The sequence below is a fragment of the Ranitomeya imitator genome, chromosome 4, assembly GCF_032444005.1.
Source record: "Ranitomeya imitator isolate aRanImi1 chromosome 4, aRanImi1.pri, whole genome shotgun sequence".
NCBI lineage: Eukaryota > Metazoa > Chordata > Amphibia > Anura > Dendrobatidae > Ranitomeya > Ranitomeya imitator.
In genome coordinates, this window is record NC_091285.1 from 22,002,268 (window position 1) to 22,029,850 (window position 27,583).

At 43.9% G+C, this 27,583-nt stretch overlaps 1 protein-coding gene across 1 annotated transcript in view; it reads right to left on the bottom strand.

Annotated features, from left to right (window-relative positions):
- ATXN10 (ataxin 10) overlaps positions 1 to 27,583 on the bottom strand; it is a 90,691-nt gene that overhangs the window by 43,313 nt on the left and 19,795 nt on the right. Inside the window, exons 4-9 of the mRNA XM_069763309.1 lie at positions 22,906 to 23,002; positions 21,038 to 21,202; positions 12,514 to 12,594; positions 10,450 to 10,615; positions 9,044 to 9,152; positions 8,431 to 8,600 (exon numbers count right to left, since the gene is read on the bottom strand). Of these exons, the coding sequence (XP_069619410.1) occupies positions 8,431 to 8,600; positions 9,044 to 9,152; positions 10,450 to 10,615; positions 12,514 to 12,594; positions 21,038 to 21,202; positions 22,906 to 23,002 (788 nt within the window). The remainder of the gene's footprint in view (positions 1 to 8,430; positions 8,601 to 9,043; positions 9,153 to 10,449; positions 10,616 to 12,513; positions 12,595 to 21,037; positions 21,203 to 22,905; positions 23,003 to 27,583) is intronic.

Consider the following 27,583-nt stretch of genomic DNA (forward strand, 5'->3'; position numbering starts at 1 on the left):
TATATAGCAAATAGCACCATTCACAATGGGAATTATCACAGCTTACTTCTATATACAGTAGGCTTCAAAGGATCCACTGTTCACAATAGATGTCACAGCTCACCTCCTCTTCCTCCATAGTAATTGATGACACCTCTATATACAGTAGATAAAGGATCCACCATTCACAATAGCTAATATCACAACTCACCTCCTCTTCCTCCTGTATAACAACACCTCCATCTATACAGTAGATAACACAGGATCCACCATTCACAATAGGTGATGTCACAGCTCACCTCCTCCTCCTGTACAATGACTGATAACACCTCTATATATAGTAGACCACAATGGATCCATGATTCACAATAGGTGATTGCACAGCTCACCTTCTCCCTTCTCCCCCTCGACAACGACAATAAAGTTTGCCAGATCAGAGTATGTCCAGTCTATAAATCCCAATATCTGTTGAATGTTGGGAAATGATGATATAACAGACCTTACATAGCAAATTTTCTTGTGACCACCACACACATTAATGAGCCAATAAACCCAAGACACTTTGTCGGGAAGCCGGTACATGCAGATGTTACCGCAGTTGGGCGACACCCTTTCTGTAATTATGATTAATTAGCTCCAATATAATATATTGCTGAAATAAGAAAAATCGAAACAAGCTAAATCTTGCATGCTGAAACCTCAGGACTGGCATCATCTTAATTTTATATAACCCCGTCTCTGTGCAGTGTGTGGAGGAAATGACAAAGAACATGGGAGACAAAAAGGTGTGATTCACGATGGAGCGCAGCGCACACAGCTCTAGGGTACGAATGCTTCCGGAGCTGGCAGACACGCTCCGATCGCATACATTCATTCCCTTCTTCTCTCACCCCTGAAGGAGATAATTTTATGACCTGCATGCAATCTATCAAGAAGAGGCCGCAAAGAAGTTTTCTGCAGGGGTGGAAAAAAGAAAGGGAATTGTGGTTGAGGTCTGAGTTCAAGGAAAGGTGCTCGGAAATGTGTCTGTCTCGGTGCATAACTTGGCAGGTAGAGTTAACAGTGAAATTCAATGGAAAGGGGCATCAATCAAAAGCGTAACACTCCGTAAAGAAATTACACGGCGTCGGTCTATAAAAATGCAAAAAAACAAAATTGAACTCCAGATTTTGCAAATTTAGCATCTACGCTCCTCAACATTGAAAATTTCAAAAACCAAAAGAAGGAAAGATCGTGGAATAAATGTAAATCACTGGATGGAGAGACATTGTAGTTATCTGAAAATTATGAAACAAAAATGGGTACCAAATATCTGGATTTATTCAGCATGGAGTCTGAGGGTCGCATGCAGAAATCCCTGCACTTTCAGCCTCGGCTGCCATCGTTGAGGTCATTAATGGTCATCTGAGGAATGTTGTGCATTGCTGAATGCACTTGGGTGCAGAAATCATCAAGATCCGCTGCTGGCGGCTCCTTTTTTATTGATGTTCTAGATGTGCTGAATGAGAGACAAGTCCAAAGACGACGCAGGCCATGGTAGCCCGAGCAACATGTGGTCTGGCGTTTTCCTCAAATATGGGGACAGGTTAATCAGAGAACTAAGAAGTAGATGAAGAAAGACAGTCCAGTAAAGTGCTTAGCTCCAAAAACGCAGGTGGAAGCAGCATGAATTCCAAACTCAATACTTAGCAGACAAGCAGTTACTTATCAAGGTGTGCACCCGGGGATACCATGGTAAGTCGACACGCACAATAGCAGAGCGCTGGCAAATGAGGACCTTCATGGAACTTGAGATCTGTCCACACATTAAACATTTGCATACTTTCCTTTTAGTTAATTGGCTCTACACCCTCTGATAGACAATATTCTTGAGCTGTCCAAAAAAGTTGCAGACTCAGATTTTTCCTTAGTAATGAGAGCCTGTGATTTTTTTTGATCCAATCAAAATCCCTTAAAACAGAATATCAGATGAAAAGAAAAACCTTCCCTGATGACCCCCGAAACATCCATCATGTCCTGCTATTATATTAAGGTTTGTGGGACTCCGACTAATCCTGAGGGGCCAGCTGTAGCTATGGGACAGTAGCATTATTGTGCATGGTAAAACTTGCAGGAACTACAGCATGAAAGCAATACAGCAATACCTGGCCTCCCACCTCCATGTTGGTCAGATGTATGGGCCTGTGTAGTGTTCTCCATCCTATAAAGTCATACATGTAATCATGGCACTTTCCGGTAATAATGTCCCCCCATCCTGGGCCCTTTCTGTATCAATGACCTGAATCCTTGTATAATGTCCCCATCATGGGCCCCTTCCTGGTATATTGTCCCCCATCCTACAAAACATTCCACACGATTCTTCATACCTTCCTCCACTTCCACGACGCGCGGTGTCCTCCTCTGTAGCCGGCAGCGGTCTCGGCGTACCGGCACGGGCAACACATGAAGTCACTGCGATGCGCCGCTTGTTGACGTCACAAAGGAAGTAGTAGCACCCAGGCCATGGTGACTAAAAGGCTCAAAGCCCATCTGCTACCCAACAAGAGGTGGCACACTGAAGTTGGGGGGTCTTGTTATAGATTTTGCATTGGAGCCCAAGAGCTTCAAATTTCTATATAAGCTCTGGAGACCATCACCAACCTAAATTTGTACTGGAGCAAAACGTTGGTCACACCCCAGCACCGAGGAAGGATAACTATTTGCCTTTCCATCTCTACTTTTCTTGAGAAGATCTTCATACCTACAGACTAAATTACACAAATTTCAATTTACTTTCTAGGAAACAATGTGGTTCGTTCCGATTGAGTATTGCTGTAACTCGACACTTGCTTTGTCGCCACTATTAAAACCTTAAATTCAAAAGTTGCTTTTTGCAAAATACAGATTCTAAGCCACACACACACACACACAAAAAAAAAAAGAAATGATTATCTTCTCTTGCTGACAACTTAATCTTTCAAAAGGTAGATGAGAGAACAAGAAGATCTGCCATCTTGGACCTAATTCTTACCAACGGGGTGGAAATGGTTGAAGTAAAGGTGGCCAGGAATTTAGGAGGCATCGATCAACCTATCCTCGTATTTTGGATTACAAGAGGAGGAAGACCAGCGAGGAGGAAGACTTTAAGTTTGGACTTCAGAAAGGCAGATTTTAATGGACTCAGGAAGATGGGAAAAGGTCCAATGGCTGGATGTTTTAAAGGACAGAAAAGTCCAAGAAGGATGGTAGATTTTGCTAAATTAAAATTCTCACCGCACAATCGGTAACAATCCCGAAAACAAGGAAGAATTAGAAGCATGCATAGAGACCAGGATGGATAAACACAAATGAATCACATGTTAAAAAGGAAAAAATACATTTATATTAAACTAGATGGCAGCCCGATTCTAAAGAATCGGGAGTCTAGAATCCATATATACTTTATTTATTCAAATCTAATATATAATTGCCTAGAATACTACTTCCTGCAATTTGTGCCAACTTCCGTGGCTTTGTCCGGAGCTAATGTCCGGAGCTAATGTCCGGAACTAATGTCCGGAGCTAATGTCCGGAGCTAAGTGACGTCAACAGTGTCCAGTGTCTGATTGGTTGCCGCCTGCTGCGAGCGACCAATCAGAAACGTGCCGTACTGTGACACACTCCGCCCGCCATTTTGGTGTGATTTTTGAATTTTTACCTCACAGCAAGTTTCTACTGCGTGGAGGCGGGCCCAGTGACGTTGCTCTTCAAGCTCCTGCCGAATTTCGTCAAAAAAATGATAATACCATTTACCAAAACTATATATATTTAGTTGTGAAGTGGTTCAGTGACATTTTCACACCAATTTTGAACTTTTGTTTGGTGTTTTCTCCATATACTGCCTATTATTTTTGTTCTTTCTTACTATTATTTATTAATTGTATTATTCTTACATTTGAATAAATAAAGTATATATGGATTCTAGACTCCCGATTCTTTAGAATCGGGCTGCCATCTAGTGAAAAATAATACAATTAATAAATAATAGTAAGAAAGAACAAAAATAATAGGCAGTATATGGAGAAAACACCAAACAAAAGTTCAAAATTGGTGTGAAAATGTCACTGAACCACTTCACAACTAAATATATATAGTTTTGGTAAATGGTATTATCATTTTTTTGACGAAATTCGTCAGGAGCTTGAAGAGCAACGTCACTGGGCCCGCCTCCACGCAGTAGAAACTTGCTGTGAGGTAAAAATTCAAAAATCACACCAAAATGGCGGGCGGAGTGTGTCACAGTACGGCACGTTTCTGATTGGTCGCTCGCAGCAGGCGGCAACCAATCAGACACTGGACACTGTTGACGTCACTTAGCTCCGGACATTAGCTCCGGACAAAGCCACGGAAGTTGGCACAAATTGCAGGAAGTAGTATTCTAGGCAATTAAGCTCCGGACATTAGCTCCGGACATTAGCTCCGGACATTAGCTCCGGACATTAGCTCCGGACGTTGACACAAATTGCAGGAAGTAGTATTCTAGGCAATTATATATTAGATGGAAAGAGGGGGACATATCTAAAGATGAATATAATGCAGTGTGCAGGGAATGCAGAGCAAGAGTTAGAAGAGCTAAAGCCAGTAATGAAATGATGCTTGCAAGGGAGACCAAAAACAGTAAAAAAATAATTTGGGGGATATGCCAAAAGCAAAAGAAAAGTCAAAAGATGCTACAGGATTTTTACAGGGTCAAAAGGGTGAAGTGGTCAAAAATGATGTTTAGAAGGCCGAACTTATAAATGAAAGGAAATCTTTCACCGTATATAAGCTGCGGCCACCGCCATCAGGGGCTTATCTATAGCATTCTGGAATGATGTAGATAAGCCCCCGATGTAACCTGAAACATAAGAAAAAGAACTTATATTATACTCACCCAGGGGCAGTCCCGATGCAGTCCGGTCCGATGGGCGTCGCGGTCAGGGATCGGCACCTCCCATCTTTATGCGATGACGTCCTCTTCCTTACTTCATGTCTCGGCTCCGGCGCAGGCGTACAGCACTTTGTCTGCCTTGTTGAGAGAAGCATAAAGTACTGCAGTGCGCAGGCGCCGGGCTTCCCGGACCTTTCTTGGCGCCTGCGCACTGCAGTACTTTGCTCTACCTTCAACAGGACAGATAAAAGTATGCCTGCGCCAGAGCCACGGCAGGAAGAAAAGAAGAGGATGTCGTCGTATGAAGATGGCAGGTGCCGGACCGCAACACCCATCAGACCCCAACCGCAGCGGGATCGCCCCTGGGTGAGTATAATCTAACTTGTTATTATTATTTTTCAGGTTACATCGGGGGCTTATCTACAGCATTACAGAGTCTTCTGGTCCAGATGAATTACATCCTAAGGTAATGAAAGGGTTAGCAGAGGGATTTGCAAAACCAGTAGGCAGAATCTTAGTCCCAGAAGACCTGAGAAGGGCAAATGTTGTCCCCATCTTCAAAAAGGAAAGACAATTGAGCCAGGAAATTACAGGACAGTGAACCTTACTTCTATACCAGGAAATATCTTTGAAATTATTAAACAGCATGTATGTAAGTACCTGGATAAGAATACAATATTTAACCAGAGCCAGCATGGGTTTGTAGCAAACAAGTCATGCCAGACTAACCTTATTTCCTTCTATGATGTAATCACTGACTGGGTGGATCAAGGAAATACGGTAGATATAGTATATCTCGACTTCAGCAAAGCATTTGATAAAGTATCTGAGACTATATTAAAAAAAATGACCAACTATGGGATTGACAAGGCTACGGTTAGGTGGATTCATAACTGGCTCAGTGATCGTACTCAAAGAATGGTGATAAATGGTTGCACATCCAATTGGAAACGTGTTACAAGTGGGGTACCACAAGGCTCTGTCCTGGCCCCAGTGTTGTTCAATATTTTTATAAATGATCTAGATAAGAGAACTGAAGATAAACTGATCAAATTTGCAGGCAACGCAAAGCTAGGAGACAGAGAAAGGATTCAGATGGATCAGGATAAGCTTGAACAATGGGCAGTTACTAATAGAATGGTATTTAACAGGGAGAAATGCAAGATTCTACATCTGGGCAAGAAAAACAAAAATTACATCTATAGAATGGGAAAAATAGAACTAAGCAGCAGCACATGTGAAAAGACTTGGGTATACTAATAGATCACAGACTGCACATGAGTCAACAGTGTGATGCAGCAGCAAAAGGCAAACATGGTTCTAGGATATATTAAGGGAAGCATAGAGTCTAGATTATGTGAAGTAATTATCCCCCTCTACTCCTCCTTGGTCAGGCCGTATCTGGAATACTGGGTCCAGTTCTGGGCACCACATTTGAAAAAAAGACATTGAAAAACTGGAGCAAGTTCAGAGAAGAGCTACAAGGATGGTGAGAAGACTGCAAAGTATGTCCTATGAGGAATGGTTAAAGGATCTGGGAAAGTATAGCTTGCAAAAAAGGCTAAGAGGAGACTTAATATCCATTTCCAAATATCTGAAGGGATGTCACAGTGTAGAGGGATCATCCTTATTCTCATTTGCACATGGAAACACGAGAAGCTATGGAATTACATTGAAAAGGAAAAGATATAGATTAGATATTAGAATTTTTTTTTTTTTTTTTTTACAGTGAGGGTGATCAATGAGTGGAACAGGCTGCCACGAGATGGTGAGTTCTCCGTCAATGGAAGTCTTCAAACAGAGGCTGGACAGACATCTGTCTGAGATGGTTTAGTGAATCCTGCATTGAGCAGGGGGTTGGACACGATGACCCTGGAGGTCCCTTCCAACTCTAACATTCTAGGATTCTATGATTGAGTGTAATCGTTACTAGCAAAAGAGATGCAGAGACTGATTATAGAGAGATATTGGAGATGAAGGAATTAAGCGCAGATCTCAGATACAACAGAGCAGTGGGCTTTTAACTGAGGAGTGGAGGGTCGCTTTAAGACTTGGATATTAGTCATCTTAAAGTAGTGGAGAGGATACCACCATCAGTGTTGGTGGTGCAGGGAAGGGACATTATTACTTTTCGCATCCTTGGTGGTTCATGGTAGTGCACCCTTCCTTGGTGGTCTAGAGTTTGAACGTTAATATTACACCAATTGGGGAGCGAAGTAATACTTTGCTTTCTGTAAAGGTCTATATATACACATGCCAATAGTCCTGATTTTGCCGGGACAGTCAATCAGCCCACAAAATGAGTAGGGCTCAGCCATGCCCTGAAAAATAGCTTTTTGGGGAGGTTTCTTGGTGTGATGGTGCAGGGGCCAGACTCCCAGCAATAGCTAAGTAAAACCTGGTGGCTCCTAATTCTTTATTGTGGGGGGCACAGTGCTCTCTATGATCAAGTAGAAGACTTTATGGTTTCTGGACCCGATGACAGGGAGGATGTCCGCTTAGACATGACATACGGAAACATCAGGGATTACAGGCTCAAAAAAAATAATACATAGGAGGAAGTTCTTACCAATTAATTGTAATTTGTACAAATATACTTTTCCCCTTTAACCATATCATATTTGACTTCTTGGGATGGGCTCCTCGTTTTCTTTGCGTCTTTGAAGCTCTAAGTGATGATCATTGTATGAGAACACTCAGCATATTTACCTAAATCTTTCCTGCCCCTCGAGCACTTTGCATCTAGATAGGAACCCTTCAACGGGAAGAGGGGCTTCGGAGACAACCTTCAAGGAGCCGAGCCGCGATACGATGAATCTCGGGCAAATAATTATGAAATCACTTTTAAAAAAAAGGTCTATTGTAGGAGACGAATGCTGAGTCAATGTTTGCCTTCCGCACAGAATTAGGACTTCTGGGTCCATTTGGTTTGTGACCCTGCAGAAACGCTGGCAGGTATCCTGAAATCACAAGGCTTTACAAGCCACCTGAATGTGGAGAGCGCTCTACACCTGACTTGGAGTGAACTTCCAGGTGTGTCGAACTGCAGCTCCCAACATTCTGGATCAGTCATCGATAATTCAACACTACAGGAACAGCCCAGGCTTTCCTAAGACAAAGGCGTATGAAGGAATGCCAAATTGGGATCAAAAACTTGGACAGAAGCCCAAGTAACGTACAAATGCGTTAGCTGTGGAAATGCAGGGCAAGGCTGCTTCCGATGCTCGCGTCAACTTCAGTTCAGAGAGAGGGAGCAAACTATTTATCTAGGTACGAGGACGTGTTGCCCCTTGATGTGTGTCAGGGAAGATAGGCTCCAGCGTATCATATCTAGGAAGGGTTACTAGGTTTCATTTCAGCTTTGAGGCGAGGGTGACAATCCGTGGACAAGGACCTACCAAGAAGTGCACAGAGCCGGTAGGAACATGGACCTGTCCTATTCATTATATAAGGAAGAGTGAATGATACTTGCACCCGTCCTTGCCCTCACGGAATGATCATCAACGCCTCTTGATACCAACGCGATCAAATAAAATGAGTCAAAAGGGAGGTAAGCCTCGTACCTTATCTTGGTTCTCTCTGTTTTTGTAGCACAGGTTGGCGATGAGACGAATGAGATGAGCCTTGAAGCCCACAGCGGCGTGGGTCAGGTCACTTCCGAGGGATGCGGTATGAGTGGAGGTAAACACGTTCTTGCTTTGTTTTCCCGCCATATGTGTTAAACGAAGGGTGTCTATGGAATATGGAGATGCACATGATGCAGTTATCTGATCTTCAGGACTTTGCCCTTAACAAGGACCTATTGGGAGATCAAAAGTAGCCAGGTTTGATCTTATTTTATTCCCATTCATCCCCCGAGAATTCTGTTATTTTTGTTTTTTTTAAATCCGTCATATGGTTCCAGAAATATGGTCCTTATTATTTAGAGCTAGTTTTTAATGGTCCGAAGGGGTGTGTCTTTAGGCTACTCTGCACCACGCCTCTTTGTAACGACCATCAAAGGAAGCTGTAAATAAAAAAGCCAATATCTCTGGAGCTGTATGGCGGATTTATAAAAAACAAAGAACGTACTACTCAAAGGAGTTGCGGGAGTACACGAATAGAAAAAAAACAAAACTGGCCACTATTGATCCGTTGACAGGTTCCGTTTTACGTTAGTAATATGCGATTGCCTACCTATAACAGTGTCGAGTAAACCCGGGCATCGCTGCAAACAGCCAAGGTGGTCAGCATCCGAGGTCATTTCACAGAGAAGGTCCAAGAGACGAATCACAACTAAGGCCTCCTGCGGTGGAAAAAAGACAAATATATTGACGATGACATTAATGCACGATATGTAGGGATTTGGGGAAGCTGAATGGTAAAACCGATGGGAGATCTAATGTCTGGTTTGGCTGCTAAGAAGCAGTTAGCCATTTGCAACGCAATCAAGTAATTCTCAGGATCAGTGGAGATCCCAGACCACCAATCATTAAGGGTATGATCATTGAAATGCCTCTCTGCTCTGAATAAATGGATGCAGATGGCTGTAGCGCTCTATATAGCTGGATAGCATTGATATAAAGAGAAAGAATGAAGGGAAGGTGGCACCAAGACACCTTCATTTTCAGGATTGATGAGGGACCCAAAGGTTGGACCTAAAGCGGTTATTAACCTAGAGACAGGACATCACTTATTCAGATGGAAATACTCCTCTAAAAGGGAAGGTATCATCAAAAAATTACATATTGTTTAAATCAAGAGTTAATTTATTGCTTTTCAATAAATGAAAAAAAAAAATGTAATTATTACTCTGACTACCAGAACTAATAATATTCTTAACTGGACACATAGATCGTATCTGCAACAAACGGACTCATACACTAATTGTTTGTATAGAAGCGTCATCTGAGCATGCTTCTAATGTGGGCAAAGGTCACTGTGAAGGGAGAGGGAGGAGGTGAGCTGTATCATTTATGAATTGTGGATCCTATGCCATCAGTTATTGGGCAGGAGGAGGTGAGCTGTGACATCACCTATTGTGAATGGTGGATCCTGTGTTATCTACTGTATATAGAGGTGTTATCAGTCATTGTACAGGAGGAGGAGGTGAGCTGTGATATCACCTATTGTGAATGGTGGATCCTGTGTTATCTACTGTATAGAGAGGTGATATCAGTCATTGTACAGGAGGAGGAGGTGAGCTGTGACATCACCTATTGTGAATGGTGGGTCCTGTGTTATCTACTGTATATAGAGGTGTTATCAGTCATTGTACAGGAGGAGGAGGTGAGCTGTGATATCTATTGTGAATGGTGGATCCTGAGTTATCTACTGTATATAGAGGTGTTATCAGTCATTGTACAGGAGGAGGAGGTGAGCTGTGATATCTATTGTGAATGGTGGATCCTGAGTTATCTACTGTATATAGAGGTGTTATCAGTCATTGTACAGGAGGTGGAGGTGAGATGTGATATCACCTATTGTGATGCTTGTTTGTGGGTGCTTGACCCATTGGCAGAGCCCTGGAGGTGCCACAAATGGTCAGGCTGGCATCAGACTACTATAAAACTGATCAACCATACTAGAATGAGCCGTATTACCTCCTCCTCGCAGTACCCCGGAGCCGCCAGTTTCAGCACCGCTTGGCACTGTTTCTGGAAACAGTCAGAAAGGAATTCCGCTATTTGCTGCAGATTAGTCTGCTCACGTTCTGTTAAAGGGCTCTTCTCACTTACTTTAGACAAAATAAGTTCCAAAAGGGTAATCCTGCCAAAGAACAACATGTGACACTATGTAGAAGAGGTAGCACAGCAGTACAACAGAATATCAGCATCAGGTTGTGCGCACACAGTTTTTGGAGCGGAACCTTTCCAGATCTCAAAACGCCTCAAACTTGGCATTTCCACTCTGTTTCTGCACTGAAAGTCTAGAAAAAAAACCTGTGTGCACATATCCTAAATCTGCTGGAAACCAACAACAAGGCAGGTTATTGAAAAAATGTATTTATCCCCTGCAGGACAAGGTAATATTTCATTTTTAGGACGACGCATTTTATCATTTTGCCTTCGCTGTGCGAGAGTCAATCTTGTATCTACGCAATTATACACCATTGGTCTCAACTCTTTACTTCAGCGGGTCAACAGTTGAGGTCAATGACTGGCTGCAGCGGTCACATTTCCATGTATCTGGACATCATCTCTGCAGCAGGAAGTGGAGAACAGCGAGGGCTAGGCAGTATTGAAACAGAGCAGTGAGGGTGTAGAGATGGAGGGGAGAAAATGTATTTATTTTTTATATACAAAAAAGTTACGGTAATATTGTGTATAGACTTCCTATGCAAAAATATGTGTCTCCATGGTAACAGACTACAAACCCTTTGTAGTCTGATCCGAGTTATATTTTCTTCCATCTTTACCATAATATTACAAAGCCATAAGTCGTTTTATATGATATTCTTAATAAACACATTTAAAGGAGGATAAAAATCAGTAAATACGTTTGCGATCAAGTTGAAAGGGCAGAACACTCAGTTTTAGAACCATTCGGCCTCTCCTAAAGTAATGACGCCAACCCTGGATCCTGTAATTGTAAACCTTCACTTGATGCCAGCTTGTGGCTAAGAAGCCATGTTAACCACCCAATTTAAAACAATTACAGAAACATGTAGTTAGAGAACATGTGCTGGCTTCGAAGCTACACGCTTTCCTGAAATGATGCCAAAAAGGTCAGTTTTTAAGTGTCCAGAATTTGGCCAAAAAGTGTTTTCGCATAATGAACATGTCACAGTCTAGTCACTCTCGAGTCTACATGAGATGGTAAAACAGGGTAGTAGGCAAGCTCAGTTTTGTCTATCTATTAGACAGGCTGTACAGTAAGAGCTGACAGTGGTATGAGAGGAGGAGAGCCGATAGAGTGGTTTGTAATGTGACACAGCTGACCTCAACTGTGCTGCCCCCACATGGACCTGACCTGAAAGTTGTGAGTCATCTGTGCACTAATCTCTCTAAGCATGAAAAAGGTTAGACCAGGAGATGAGAGCTGTATCAAGATATCTCACACACTAAGAAACCTGCTCTAAGCTATGGAGGGGGCGTGTTCTTTTTCACTTGTGTGTTGCTGCCTACTTAGGATTGGTCAGCATCATACAGGGAGAAGAAGTACACGCCCCCAGTGAAAACGGTCTGAACTTTTGTTAAATTCAAGTGGGTGTTGACTCAGTAGGTTCCAATGTTTGCTAATATCTACACAACGGAGGGGCGAAATTTAAAATAATTAAAAAAACAATTTTTCCACTCTGCAGCCATTATTACATTGTGTGCAGAGTTCAACATGAAAAATTTGGTGAAAGATCCTCTTTAATAAAACCAGTATAGTAGCGCTCCAGACACCGTGTAGTGGCCGTTCTTAGGTACCCATGGTTCCAATCACTAACAACTAACTGTCAATATATCTTGGCTGCAACCATGGATACCCAAGTTACGGCAATGCACTGCATATGGGGTAAGCGACATAGTGAATCAGAAGAACTGTGCTAGAATTCTAACTGAAGGTATATTATAATAGTTATTTCACCTTCTACATATTTGGATAGGATTTTGGAAATGGGAATACCACCATACGCTAATCTCATACATTTTTCAAATTGTAAAACATAAGCCATTTACCTATCAGCATGGCTCTGTGAAGCATAGATCTGTTTCACCAGTTCAGGGCACCTCAAGAAACAATCTGTGACGATCAAATATCTGGAAGAAGAAGGGGGGAAAAAAATAAATAACTTGGGTCATCAGTATGTGTAAAATAAGTGCATCCAGCCGATAATCAGTAAGAAGTCTGAAAACCAATATGGCTGCTATTACAACTCTGGAAACAATGGTTTCAGCCCATGGCTTATGAGATTTTTTTTAACATTTTCTTGCCAAATCCATTGGTTTGAATTGATAGGTACGGATCTATTTTCAACATACTAAAGTCATATGTTTGATACACATGCCAGGAGGGCTAAGATTAAGGCAATATTCGCAGAACAGATGCCAAAAACAAAAAAAAAAAAAGTGTCCCATGGGCAAATCATGGCTATATAGGGGCATATGGCCTTCGTAAATCGTCCCAATACACTTTTTCTCTCCAATGGAAGATTGAGATGTGAAGTGAGCAGAGGTCACCTTGCTCGAAAAAAAGTTTTCACAAACTATGTATCACAGATTTTTTCCATACTCATCCCTGCCTCCCAAAAAACCCTTTCATTAGTCAAGATCCAAAAGTAGCCCTTTACCAATAGAGTCTTTAGAAAAGAAACTGCAAGGAACAAGAGTTTCCAGATGAGTTGCCCAAGCAGTTTTGAAAAAAAAAAGTAATGAAACATTCAAGGTTGAGGACCAGAAATGGTCCAGGAAATTTAAAAAAAAAAAATCAATCAGAATTCTAGTCCAACTTGAACTCTACTAAACCCTTTTATAGTCCAAAGACAACGTGTTATTAGAAGAGGACTTTATTGAGGAGTGCCAACAAAAATACTTCTACTTGAAGAAATGCTATCGAAAATACCGTACCTACAAACTCAAGGACCTGGAAAGAGCCGATAGAGGTATACGTGAAGAACTGCGGGTGGTAGAACTAAAGGAGGTGTGTCCCCTCCAGCCAAGAATGAAGTTCTCACCAAGTCTGAGGTGTCTGAAATAGAGTTTGAGAAGGGTTTATACCTGTCCACTACTATATAGCTGAAAAAAATGGTCAACCCCTTTAAACAAAAAAAAAACAAAAAAGACTTGGTTTGTAGTAGAATTGTGCCATGTTCTCCAAGCTTGGCTGATTTTTTTTTTTTTATTTCGATTAGAAATGGCAGTCTAGCTAAGATTACTAGAAGCCTACCGAGAAATGTTAGAGGCCTAAAAGGTCTTTACAAGTATAGTAAAGACAACCTAAGATTAATTCATTCCGGACAAACAATATCACGTGAAAGCTGTAGCCTTTACAGGTCCATCAGAGTGGACATCCTTAATTCAAAAGGAGGTTGTCCGATTGTCAGCCTAGCTCTTTCGAAGGATTGCGACAAGTTCACCTAGCTTTGTACAACCTACTGGATGAAGTTTTTTTTATTTTTTATATTTCCTTTGCTTTTGAACAGAACTGGTGATCCAGCCAAGAGTACCACCTGTCCAAGAGTACCAACTATCTAAAAAGTTAGTCTAAGAGTACCACTTGTCTAAAAGGTCACTCCAAGAGCATGACCTGTCTAAAAAGGTTTACCGAAGATTACCACCCATCTAAAAAGGTCTGCCCAAGATTACCACCCATGTAAAAAAGCCTAAATTCCCACTTGTATAAACGTTTTACCCAAGATTACCACCAGTCTAAAAGGTATGTTCAAGATAACCACCAGTATAAAGTCAATCAATCAAGATTACCACTGATGTAAAAAGCTATCCCAAATTACTACCGGCTTGGAGGTCTACCGAAGTTTAAAAAGGTCTCCCTAAGATTTCTAGCTGGCCAAAGGACTAACTAAAATTATTATTTATTTTTTACTTTTTACTGTTCTTTATAGCAAAATTTTTATGTTAAGTTTTTGTTCAACTTTAAACTTTTGCCTATTACAGACCCAGTTTTCAAAATCATAGACCACTTTTTCCCACTTCATCAAGCCCGAACAGGTTTTTTCTTGTGAGCCCCAGCTAAATTTTTTGTGATTTTGTTCCCTTTTTTTAAGCTCTCTTGGAACATTCCACTTGTATAGGGTGGAGCGATATAAGCAACAAATGTTCAAAACACCAACAAACATACAAAAAATGTATTACCACAGCAACTTAAAAATAACCATTATGCGTATCACTGGTTCCTACGAAAGCTGCACAAGTTTTGCATTTAGTTCAATCCTTGAACGTCATTCACGGTAAACCATTTACAAAAGCCCGACTTAACGTCGCAAATGGTAATGCAACCTGTTTGTAAGCTCATAAGCCCGCCTGAACAAACGAGAAAGACGTGTGCCTTTCTCCTCTCGTCCTACAAGTCAGACGTTTGTGGGGCTCGTAAACGTTTCACAATGTCAAGAGACAAATGAGAACACGCTATACGCCCTCGATTTCTTGATGCGCGTGAGGTCTGACAGGGAACAACGTTGTCTCGAACAATAGGAGATACGATCGAGGTCCCGAGTCTCGAGGCTGGATTCTCAACCCTTGAGAAAATTACGATAGATGTGTAAATCTTAAAAAAGGAACGTTCACCATCAATAATGGCAGCTATATCACTTTGGGAAAGGCCACGGATTTCCATAATTTGCAGTAGATTGAGGATCTGCAGGATACATGGAGGTGGGTTTTTAAGAAATGTTAAACTACAGTTGTATAAGTCCCATAAACCTGATTAAACTGCAGCCATTGAAGGCCCCGACTCTGCTTGCGAAGATTCAGCATGTGCAGACTGATTGTGGGAAAAAATAAATAAAAATGCAAATTTGCTTTACTCCAGAGAACGTATGTCAAACTCTGGCCAAATTTGGCCCTCAATGTCGGGCAAGTCCCTCAAGTATACATGGCCTGCGACGCCAGGCGGGTCTCCCGCCCGCTATAGCGCTTTCAACTATAATCGGCATCCTAAATGCCGATACACTTGCAACCAATGATGGAGGAAGACGCATCAGCTGACGCTCCCTGTCCCATCATGTCCCCCATCTGACATCTCAAAGAGGTGGCCGCTGTACCGAGATGTGCAGAGGATCTGAAGACACCAAGAAGAGACTGGAGCACCTGAGGGGGAATGGGCAGTGGTGACTTTAAAGGGTCAGCCAGTGATTTAGAGGATTGCTCTCAAGTTTAAAAGTTATCCCTTTTCCACTGCATACAAGAAAGTTTTCCAGTGGCTTAGGGTCCGACTGACGTGACCCATACCAATCCTGAGAACCTACTGAATTGAGTGGAGGTCAATCATACGCACGACCACTCCATTTATTCTTGATGGGAGCTCCACAGATTGCCAAGTGCAGTGTTCAGTTAATCTTATGCGCTCCTATTAGAATGAATGGAGCAGCAGAATGCATGATCGACCTCCACTGCATTTAGCCACTTCTCGGGATTGGGGAGGGCTTCGGCATTTGGACCTCCAGTGATCAGAAAGTTCTGCCCTATCCCCTAGCTAGGGGTTAACTTTTAGACCTGAGGAAACCCTTTTAAAAGTATAGCTACCGGAAAAAAGAGAAATAGCTTCTCCTAGAGATTAACAAAAAGCTTTGCAAGACTCTGGTTCAGAGACATGGTTGGTAGTCCATGGATGCGAGCCACCAACTATCTGTGACATCACCAGAACCTTTTCGGACTAGTAGGTATGTATCACAACGCAATGATGTTGCAATGCATACTAAAGAGAAGGTAGTCATAAGTTCGCAGTGGTCTGGTCCAAAGGCCATGGACTACGTCCTTGTCTAAGCCATTTGTGACCAAGTAAGATGGTATGCTGTGTCACACCAGGTAACTCGAACGACTTCTCAGTGCTGTCCTACTCACGGTGCTCACCGCTCTGCTTCTCCCAGTGTAAGGCCATCACATTGAACTGCCTCCTGCAGCACTCCTGCACCCTCATGTGGCTGGAGGGTCTCCACCTGGCTATAGTGAGGCGCAGCCAGACTCTGCAGGAATTCAATTTGCTGTGTCGTGCAGAGTTTTGCTACCATAGCCTTACCCATGCCAGCAGGGTATATATTTGGCAGCTCTTCCCTCCACACCTTGCCAAAACATTGGTTCCTAGCTGCAGTCTATTTCTAGAAATCTGTCAAGGTGAATGTTCGTTTGGCTTCTCCAGTTACCAACCTGACTTGTCCTCTCGTTTTATCTGACCTCTCTGCTCCTGACCCCGGATTTGTATTTGGATCCCGTGCTGTCCGCCCCGACCTTGAATTGTCTGACCACTCTGTACCTGGTGTTGCGCCTCTGACCCTTAGGTCAGCGGCTGCAGATCCAGGAACTGCCCTGGAGTGGCACCTCATGACTACCCAAAATGACCTAAGCCTATCCTATCCTCACACCACTAGAGGCTCTAGGGAAGACAAGGTAGTCACTTAGTCACACCCCTCCAGAATAAGCCCTGCCAGTGACGCAGTGGGTCCGCACCCACCGCCATCACATACTGCAGTGATCTTCAGCTTGTGTCTCTTCAACTGTTGCACAAAAGGCCAATTCCCAACATACCCTCCCACTGAAAATCTAATTAAAGGGGCTCTCTTCTAATTGCCCTAAAAGGCCTCCAGCATACAACCAGCTATGCATTTACAGAAATCGCTCGTGTAATACATGGACTGTTCTGGTTCCGCTAGTGTGAGGGCTGCTGTTGTACATCATCCATATGCCGAGTATTTTGGTTCCATAGTGCTGCGCTGCTGCTCGTTTTTATTATTTTGGAATGGATTGAGCTGATGAATTACAGGGAAAAAAAAAAAAAAAGAAAAGTGTGATCCGCTTTTAGACAAACATTTTATTTTGTGGCTAAATAAGTAACTAGTATATAAAAAGCCACTTGTGGTGGAGTTTGATTGAATGACATACAAGCGGGTCAGGGCTCTGGAGATAAGCGGCTTTCTGCTGTGATTTACTGCACCAATATTAATATTCCTTCATAGATAAATGATAGGTTTGCCCATTTTATGAGGTTTCTGGAAGCTTTGAACTCAGGTTTCAGCTATAAACAACTTTAATGGAGAAGTATTATTAGGATGCAAACTGCTCAGTTATGGAAATCACATAAAAAACACCAGGGTAAATCTTCGGTTGTGCAGACAGTCGACTAACAATTTCCTTGCCGTTGCATGCGTGCGACCAATGATGCACTGCAACTATTAAAATAAAAAATCTGCACCCCCCCATATTACCAATCGATAATCTAATATGCAGGGTCGGCATTGGGCCCTCTATTAAAGCTTCACTTATTATACATGTCAGTTCTATGATTCATACTTTTAAAGGGAGAGTATATTCTTAGATCCTCCTCAAAAATATCAAAAAGGCCATAGAGAAATGTTAAAATAACACCATTTCTGGCCATTATATAACTGGGAGGGGACATCTCTAATTTTCAGTTGTCTCTGAGCTAGTGGGTAGAGACTACCTGTTATGAGGTCTGCCATTTAAAGCACACAGAAAAATGAGGGATTTCTGCTATGTAGCAAATAGTTAGAAGAATCAGCAGCAGAATGGAGGACACTATACAGCGGCAGTAAACAGCGTTGCTGTGAATCCAGCTCTAGGGTCAAACGAAACACTTGCTAGAAAGTAGCACAGTTTCTGAGAGTCACTTTGCATCTCTCTCACTCTGTTCAACTCTCCCCCACTCCTGGCCATAGATTTCAATAAAGCAGCTGTAAATTGATCCCCAATTGAGTGGGCAGCTTGTGTGTAACAGTTTTTCAGACTAAATGACGAGATCAAGAGGCAAGGGAGGGAGAGGAGAAGTGGCTCATAAATGGAGAAAAAAAAAAAAGTATCTCCTATAAGAAATATTTTTCACATTGTCACTTGTTTTATTGGTTGTCTACTAGTGATGAGCGAACGTGCTTGGATAAGGTCTTATCTGTCGAAGAGCCGTGAGACATGCAGCCGCGGGGACTCAGATATTTTTCGAGCACCCGGGCATGCTCAGATAACACCTCATCCAAGAACGTTCCCTCATCACTAATATCTACCAATCCCACCAATTTCCATAAAGTCCTCCGATGTGCCAGAATTGGATCGGTGGGGAAAGCAGAGGTGCATATAGTTTTCGAACATTTGCAGGTTTTTTTTTAAACTTAGATAACCATTTTATTGAGTTAATAACTTCTATTTTATTGGGTTATCCCTCTAAAGAACGATATGAGATGTTATTAGATCCCACACTTTGTAAATAATAATGAGATGACTCTGCTGATATCGGCCCAACCTATACAGCAAAGCTGCAATATTACATAAAAACAAAAAGTAAATTTTTTTAGATATATTGATTTCTTAATATAAAAAGGGAACTCAGCTCTATTACTCTGTTTTTTCCCCCCCTTTGGCTGTGGTCCCCATAGTCTCTATTTCCACCGGACATGTAGGCACTTGATTTCTAGGCTCGGGTCCAGTTGGTTACAATAAACCCATTGTGGACTCTCTAAAAACTTAAAAGAGTTAGTGGGATCTGCATCTGTGTGACAAGTTTGCCAAGTAAATAGAAGTGACCAATGCGTCTTGGCTTCGGTGAAGACGTTGGGAGAATCTTGGACGGGAAGCAATGGCTGCGATCGCGACGGTTTCTTCTCTCCTTTTCGTGTTTGAAGTGGGTGGATTTTATCTTTTGCAAGCTATTCATTTAGTGAATCGCTGCGCTCACATATGATTAATTCTGCCCCCCCGCCTTTCGTCTCTTTTATCTCGGTAAATGTATTTCATAGGACCGGCTTTAGGAAGTCTCCATCCCAAAAAAAAAACAAAAAAAAAAAGTAACATTGAGCCACCCATTCTTGTAAAACAAATGATCTCCCGTATAAAACAAAGCGCCAGTAACGGGAAGGAATGGCGGAGATTACACCCTAATCTAACAGCACATCTGTACTAACAAGAATATCCCACGCCGACGGGGATTAGGGTCAATGTATAAAGGGATATAACTATAACTACTTCGGTAGTGCAGCTCAAAGCACATTCACTTGAAGAGATCAAAGCTGCAGTACCTTAGAGTGGCCACTACAAAGTGTACGGCGCTGTGGCGTTACACCTCCCAATACTGGGACGTCCGGCCCCCGAGGGGCCTGACAACAGCTGATTAGGGGGGGGGAACTGCTGATTACGTGTTTCAGAAACCCGCCAATCCAATACTGATGATCTAACGTAATCCTGAACAACCCTTGAAAAATTGGTCTTCTAAAGGAAGTGGCTTTCTCAAAAAGATAGCCAGTATGCATAATACATGGTCATACTCAGGTAGTCCATCTCAGAGCACACTCACTTGAAGAGATCAAAGCTGTGGGACCTTAGAGTGGCACTACACAGTGTGCGGAGCTGTGGCGTTACAACTCCCAACACTGGGCACGTCCGGCCCCCAAGGGGCCTGCCAACAGCTGATTACGTGTGTCAGAACCACACCAATTCAATATTGATGACCTATCGTAATATCGTAGTCCCGAATGTCATTGAAAATTGGTCTTCTAAAGGAAGTGGCTTTCTCAAAATGATGACCAGTATGCATAATATATGGTCGTACTCCGTCCAGCTCAGAGCACATCCAGCTGAATGAGATCCAAGCTGCAGTACCTTAGAGTGGCCACTACCCAGTGCATGGAGCTGTGGCGTTATACCTTCCAACACTGGGCATGTCCGGCCCCCGAGGGGCCTACGAACAACTGATTAGTGGGGAACAGCTGATTGATCGGCGAGGTTCCGACACGCGTAAACATAGATGAGCTATAGTAATATCGTTCTTCTGAGCCACGCTTCTAGAACGGTATTCTAAAGGAAGTGGCCTTCTCTAAAAGATGGCAAGTATGCATAATATATGGCAGGACCTAGGATAATGGTGTGGCCTTCTTAAAGGGACTCTGTCACCTGAATTTGGCGGGACTGGTTTTGGGTCATATGGGCGGAGTTTTCAGGTGTTTGATTCACCCTTTCCTTACCCGCTGGCTGCATACTGGCTGCAATATTGGATTGAAGTTCATTCTCTGTCCTCCATAGTACACGCCTGCGCAAAGCAATCTTGCCTTGTGCAGGCGTGTACTATGGAGGACAGAGAATGAACTTCAATCCAATATTGCAGCCAGCATGCAGCCAGCGGGTAAGGAAAGGGTGAATCAAACACCCGAAAACTCCGCCCATATGACCCAAAACCAGTCCCGCCAAATTCAGGTGACAGGTTCCCTTTAAAGAATAGAAGGGGGTATAACAAAAATGACTGACTTCCTGCTCATTTAGTTTTAAGTATAGCGGCGGTTTAAAGCATGGAAGCGGATAAAAAGTTACAGCAAGAAATAGCGATGCAACCTTAGACTCAAATCATCTATGCTGCAAATGAAAGGGAAATCAGCTGATCACATTGGCGCTATGAGTCAGACCCCCCCCCACCGATCTGATATTGACGACCAGTCTTAAAAATTGGACATCAATATTTTAGAGTTCTAGAATACCCCTTTAAGGCCACAGGGAGTTCTTAAAGGAGTCCGACGTCCCCACTGACCGCACTTACAGCCACTCCGCATCTGACTGCTTGCTGTAGGCAGTTATTACACCCAGTGCAATAGTAAGGTTGGCGGGCTCCAGGAAGTCGGCCACTTTGTCTTCACCCATACAAGTGTACAAAACCATGGAGCCATAAGCTGAGACTTTATCATCTTCGTGGGTTAGGCAAGTCCTGAGATATAAAAAACAAACAAAAAAAAACCTATATTAAAAATAAGATAAATTATAATAAATTAAAACAACAAAAATAAAAGTGAATGAACAAAAAGAGTAATTTAAATACATTTTTGGTGTGACCGCCCTTTGCCTTCATAATCCGTTCTTCTAGGTAAGCTTGCACAGTAAGAATTCGGTGAAAGAGCAACCATTTATACCAACCAGGTGATAGTGATCATTATTTTCATATGTAGGTGGAAACAGAGTCATTAACTGAAACAAAAACAGTCGTGTAGGAGGCTTAAAACTGAGTGAGGAACAGCCAAAACACTGTTACAAAAAGGTGAGGTTGTGGAAGACGGTCTCCTGTCACAGAGCAGAGCAACAAGACACAAGGTAGTTATACTGCATCAGCAAGGTGTCTCCCAGAAAAAAAAAAAAAAAAAAAACGACTTCAACCCAGACTGGGATTTCAAGATGTGCTGTTCAAGATCTTTTCATGAAGCAAATTAAAAAAAAATATGTAATGATATTCATTGCAGATCCTTAAGGTTTTAAAAGGATATTTCCATCTAAAAATTGCTAGGATATAGGTCATCACCTCTTAAATCGCTGGAGTTCCGAGGTCAGAGACTGAAGGGGCTGATTTGGGGTGAGGAACAGGCAAACACTGTTACAAAAGGTGAGGTTGTGGCAGACAGTCTAATATCACAGATCATACTCCATAGGAAGACTGAGCCGAGCAACAAGACACGAGGTAGTTATACTGCATCGGCAAGGTCTAGCAGCAAGACACAAGGTAGTTATACTGCATCGGCAAGGTCTAGCAGCAAGACACAAGGTAGTTATACCGCATCGGCAAGGTCTAGCAACTAGACACAAGGTAGTTATACCGCATCGGCAAGGTCTAGCAACAAGACACAAGGTAGTTATACCGCATCGGCAAGGTCTAGCAACAAGACACAAGGTAGTTATACTGCATCGGCAAGGTCTAGCAACAAGACACAAGGTAGTTATACTGCATCGGCAAGGTCTAGCAACAAGACACAAGGTAGTTATACTGCATTGCCAAGGTCTAGCAACTAGACACAAGGTAGTTATAAGGCATCGGCAAGGTGTCTCCCAGGAAAAGACTTCAACCCAGACTGAGGTTTCAAGAGGTTTTGAAGAAGCAACAAAAAAAAAAAAAAAAAAAAAAAAAAAAAATGGTCAATGATATTCATCGCAGATCCTTAATGATTCCATCTAAAAATTGTTAGGATGTGTGTCATCACCCAGATCAGAGACTGAAGGGGCTGATTTGGGGTTGAATGCCCTAAGTTATCCTTTCACGGGGGTCACCACTACACAGAGATATGAATAAAAGGGATGTAGCACTATGGTTGCCCCATCCTCAGGAAAGGGAAAGTCAGACCCCTACGGCATAGCTGTAGAATCCCTTTAAGTCTTCATGTTCACTATGGCTATGGGGGGAGTTAAAATTTAGCAGAGCCTTCTTACCCGGGGCATACTTATATCCCATAGACCCTGTATATAGTCCTATTGGTGGTCTCGGGACCTCAGCCGTCCTTCATCCCAAGTTACCTCCGAACACGGAGACTGAATAAATCTTATCAGGGAAGGACGACTGGATTACAAGTTGCCTCGGCCACAAGATTGCTAATTAGAAAGAGAAGGATTTAGTGCAGAAGATGGAAAAGCGGCTTGTTTCATACTTACAGGAAGACTTGTGGAAAAGCCCGCTCCCAGATGCTATTTTGGGAAGCCCGGTTCCCTCCTGCGACATTGCCAAGGAACTGCAGGCCGCAGCGGAAGGCTGAGCAAGACAAATTATTTCATTAAGGACATTTAAAAAAAAGTTAAAAGAAAAAAGTTAAATTTCTTTAATCTGGCATCTGATAATCCGGAAAGCTTTATAACTTTATAATCGAACAGAAAACGAGATGAACTGAATTATCACAGCATGTATACAATCTGGAGTACCTGATAATCCAGGAGTTCACATTTAAAGCGGTAGTCCATTTTTATTTTATTTTTATTTATTTATTTATTTTAAATACATGGAACCAAGGGGCTCTGAAAATTATTAAAAAAAATGAACCTTCTATTATTGAAAGGTTATGGGTCCTTATCTAAAAATTAAATAAAAAAAAAAAAACTCCTTTTCATTAATATTCTGACAGTACTATAGGAGCTTGGACTCCCCCCAACCCCCCTTCAATTCACAGAATTCATTGGTCATACCATTGCTAATAACTTAACGGGACAAAGACCCGCCCACACTTCCTGTAGCGGGACAAAGACCCGCCCCCATTTCCTGTAGCAGGACAAAGACCCGCCCCCATTTCCTGCAGAGGGACAAAGACCCGCCCACACTTCCTGTAGTGGGACAAAGACCCGCCCACACTTCCTGTAGTGGGACAAAGACCCGCCCACACTTCCTGCAGAGGGACAAAGACCCGCCCACACTTCCTGCAGAGGGACAAAGACCCGCCCACACTTCCTGCAGAGGGACAAAGACCCGCCCACACTTCCTGCAGAGGGACAAAGACCCGCCCACACTTCCTGCAGAGGGACAAAGACCCGCCCACACTTCCTGCAGAGGGACAAAGACCCGCCCACACTTCCTGCAGAGGGACAAAGACCCGCCCACACTTCCTGCAGAGGGACAAAGACCCGCCCACACTTCCTGCAGAGGGACAAAGACCCGCCCACACTTCCTGCAGAGGGACAAAGACCCGCCCACACTTCCTGCAGAGGGACAAAGACCCGCCCACACTTCCTGCAGAGGGACAAAGACCCGCCCACACTTCCTGCAGAGGGACAAAGACCCGCCCACACTTCCTGCAGAGGGACAAAGACCGCCCACACTTCCTGCAGAGGGACAAAGACCCGCCCACACTTCCTGCAGAGGGACAAAGACCGCTCACACTTTCTGCAGAGGGACAAAGACCGCCCACACTTCCTGCAGAGGGACAAAGACCCGCCCACACTTCCTGCAGAGGGACAAAGACCGCCCACACTTCCTGCAGAGGGACAAAGACCCGCCCACACTTCCTGCAGAGGGACAAAGACCCGCCCACACTTCCTGCAGAGGGACAAAAACTCACCCCCATTTCCTGAAAGTAATCTCCGTCTCTGCTGCTACAGACAGATGACTAAGTAACATTCAGTGGACATCAAGTTACAAAGGAAAGCGACACCTAATAGTTAAATTGAAATAATTTTTTTGGCGGGGCGGGGAAGGAGACAAAAAAAAAAAAAAAATTACATAAAACTGCTTTTTCCATTGCCTGAATGCCCAGGGACCATTTTATATTAAAGTATAGTAACATGAAGTGTAGAGTTCTTAGAGACCCGATAGTATGCTTGCTGGGATATGTGGAAGAAATTGGAGTTGACAATACCTGGAAGATTGCAATCGCTAGGCTACTCTACATGGCCAGGAAAGTAATAGCACGAAATTGGATAAACGCTGAGCCACCTGCGAGGAGGGAATTTCTCCAATATGTACAACATGGTCTAAAATTGGAAAAGGGGGTGTACAAAAAAGGGGGAGAATAGAAATGCTTAATAGAATGTGGTCTCCTTGGCTCGAACTGGATTGAGGAGTATAGAAGTCGGGTTTCTTAAGACCTGGATAAGGGTAAATTACTCGAGGCAGAGAAGGCCTCAGAGGGGTGCAGATTGGGAATGAGCTGTCTTATGGGGGAGGGGGGCTGTTGGGGTAATGTTGGGGTGTATTGAAATAAGAAAATGTGTATGTGACATATTGTAATATAAATGGCATTCTGATGTTTTTCTTTATATTGTTAATAAAAATCTATTTAAATTAAAAAAAAAAAAAAAAAAAAGTATAGTAACATGGACATTTCTCTCCATCGCGTACGGTCGCTGCTCTAACCCCATCCCACAGCTCCAAAAACATGGAATATCTGTACATCTAGCGAAACGTATCCCCCACCACACCCTCGGTCCTTCATGTGCAATTCAATCTCTGTGTGGAAGCGGGCAGGTTTATTTTAATTTTAAAATTGCAAAAAAAATAAATATATAAAAAAAATACAAGGAGCTAATTTTATCCTGCTGGTAAACCACAGCAACAATTATAGGTGGCGCGGAGCCTGCACAGAGAGGGAATATGTAATTAATGGACAATAATCCCATTAAAAACAAATTGGGCACAAAAAACACGACTGCTACAAAACAAAAAAACAAAAAATACAATATTATCCCAGACCCAATACTGGATATAACAAATGCGTAACTATGTGAGAAACCATTAGGAAAAATAACACATTGGCCACATTCCACGAAGGTAGTTGGGAGTGAATTGTGCCAGATTTATTATAAGCAGCACTCTGCTTAAAGGGAACCTGTCAATTGCCATAAATTTGGTGTAAATGCCACTGTTCTCCGGAATCAGGCGCCGTTTTGTTATTTTTTGCTCATGCGCCCCTCCATTCCTGAGATATGGCCCCTTCTTTCCTGTATAGAAATCTAGTCTTGTTGGCCAAGTGGGTGTGTTCCCCAAAGAAAACGCCTACGAGCAGAACCCTCTTGTAAAAACAAAAACCAGTAGATCTATATGCAGAAAAGAGGAGGCCATATCTCAGGAACCGAGACTCGGCAGGGAAGGGCCCGTGCAAGAGACATCATACTGCGCGGGGGAGGCATGTGTAAGGGACACCGTACTGGGCAGGGGAGGCATGTATGAGGGACATCGTACTGGGTGGGAAGGCATGTGTGAGGGAGATCGTACTGGGTGGGAAGGCCTGTGTGAGGGACATCGTACAGGGCAGGGGAGGCATGTGTGAGGGACATCGTACAGGGCAGGGGAGGCATGTGTGAGGGAGATCGTACTGGGTGGGAAGGCATGTGTGAGGGACATCGTACTGGGTGGGAAGGCATGTGTGAGGGACATCGTACTGGGCGGGAAGGCATGTGTGAGGGACATCGTACAGGGCAGGGGAGGCCTGTGTGAGGGACATCGTACTGGGTGGGAAGGCATGTGTGAGGGACATCGTACTGGGCGGGAAGGCATGTGTGAGGGACATCGTACAGGGCAGGGGAGGCCTGTGTGAGGGACATCGTACAGGGCAGGGGAGGCATGTGTGAGGGACATCGTACAGGGCAGGGGAGGCCTGTGTGAGGGACATCGTACAGGGCAGGGGAGGCATGTGTGAGGGACATCGTACAGGGCAGGGGAGGCATGTGTGAGGGACATCGTACAGGGCAGGGGAGGCCTGTATGAGGGACATCGTACTGGGTGGGAAGGCATGTGTGAGGGACATCGTACTGGGCGGGAAGGCATGTGTGAGGGACATCGTACAGGGCAGGGGAGGCCTGTGTGAGGGACATCGTACAGGGCAGGGGAGGCATGTGTGAGGGACATCGTACAGGGCAGGGGAGGCCTGTGTGAGGGACATCGTACAGGGCAGGGGAGGCATGTGTGAGGGACATCGTACAGGGCAGGGGAGGCCTGTGTGAGGGACATCGTACAGGGCAGGGGAGGCATGTGTGAGGGACATCGTACTGGGTGGGAAGGCATGTGTGAGGGACATCGTACAGGGCAGGGGAGGCATGTGTGAGGGACATCATACAGGGTGGGGAGGCATGTGTGAGACATCGTACTGGGTGGGAAGGCATGTGTGAGGGACATCGTACTGGGTGGGAAGGCATGTGTGAGGGACATCGTACAGGGCAGGGGAGGCCTGTGTGAGGGACATCGTACAGGGCAGAGGAGGCATGTGTGAGGGACATCGTACAGGGCAGGGGAGGCATGTGTGAGGGACATCGTACTGGGTGGGAAGGCATGTGTGAGGGACATCGTACTGGGTGGGGAGGCATGTGTGAGGGACATCGTACAGGGCAGGGGAGGCATGTGTGAGGGACATCGTACTGGGCGGGAAGGCCTGTGTGAGGGACATCGTACAGGGCAGGGGAGGCCTGTGTGAGGGACATCGTACAGGGCAGGGGAGGCATGTGTGAGAAATCGTACTGGGTGGGAAGGCATGTGTGAGGGACATCGTACAGGGCAGGGGAGGCATGTGTGAGGGACATCGTACTGGGTGGGGAGGCATGTGTGAGAAATCGTACTGGGTGGGAAGGCATGTGTGAGGGACATCGTACAGGGCAGGGGAGGCATGTGTGAGGGACATCATACAGGGTGGGGAGGCATGTGTGAGACATCGTACTGGGTGGGAAGGCATGTGTGAGACATCGTACTGGGTGGGAAGGCATGTGTGAGGGACATCGTACAGGGCAGGGGAGGCATGTGTGAGGGACATCGTACTGGGTGGGAAGGCATGTGTGAGGGACATCGTACAGGGCAGGGGAGGCCTGTGTGAGGGACATCGTACAGGGCAGGGGAGGCATGTGTGAGGGACATTGTACT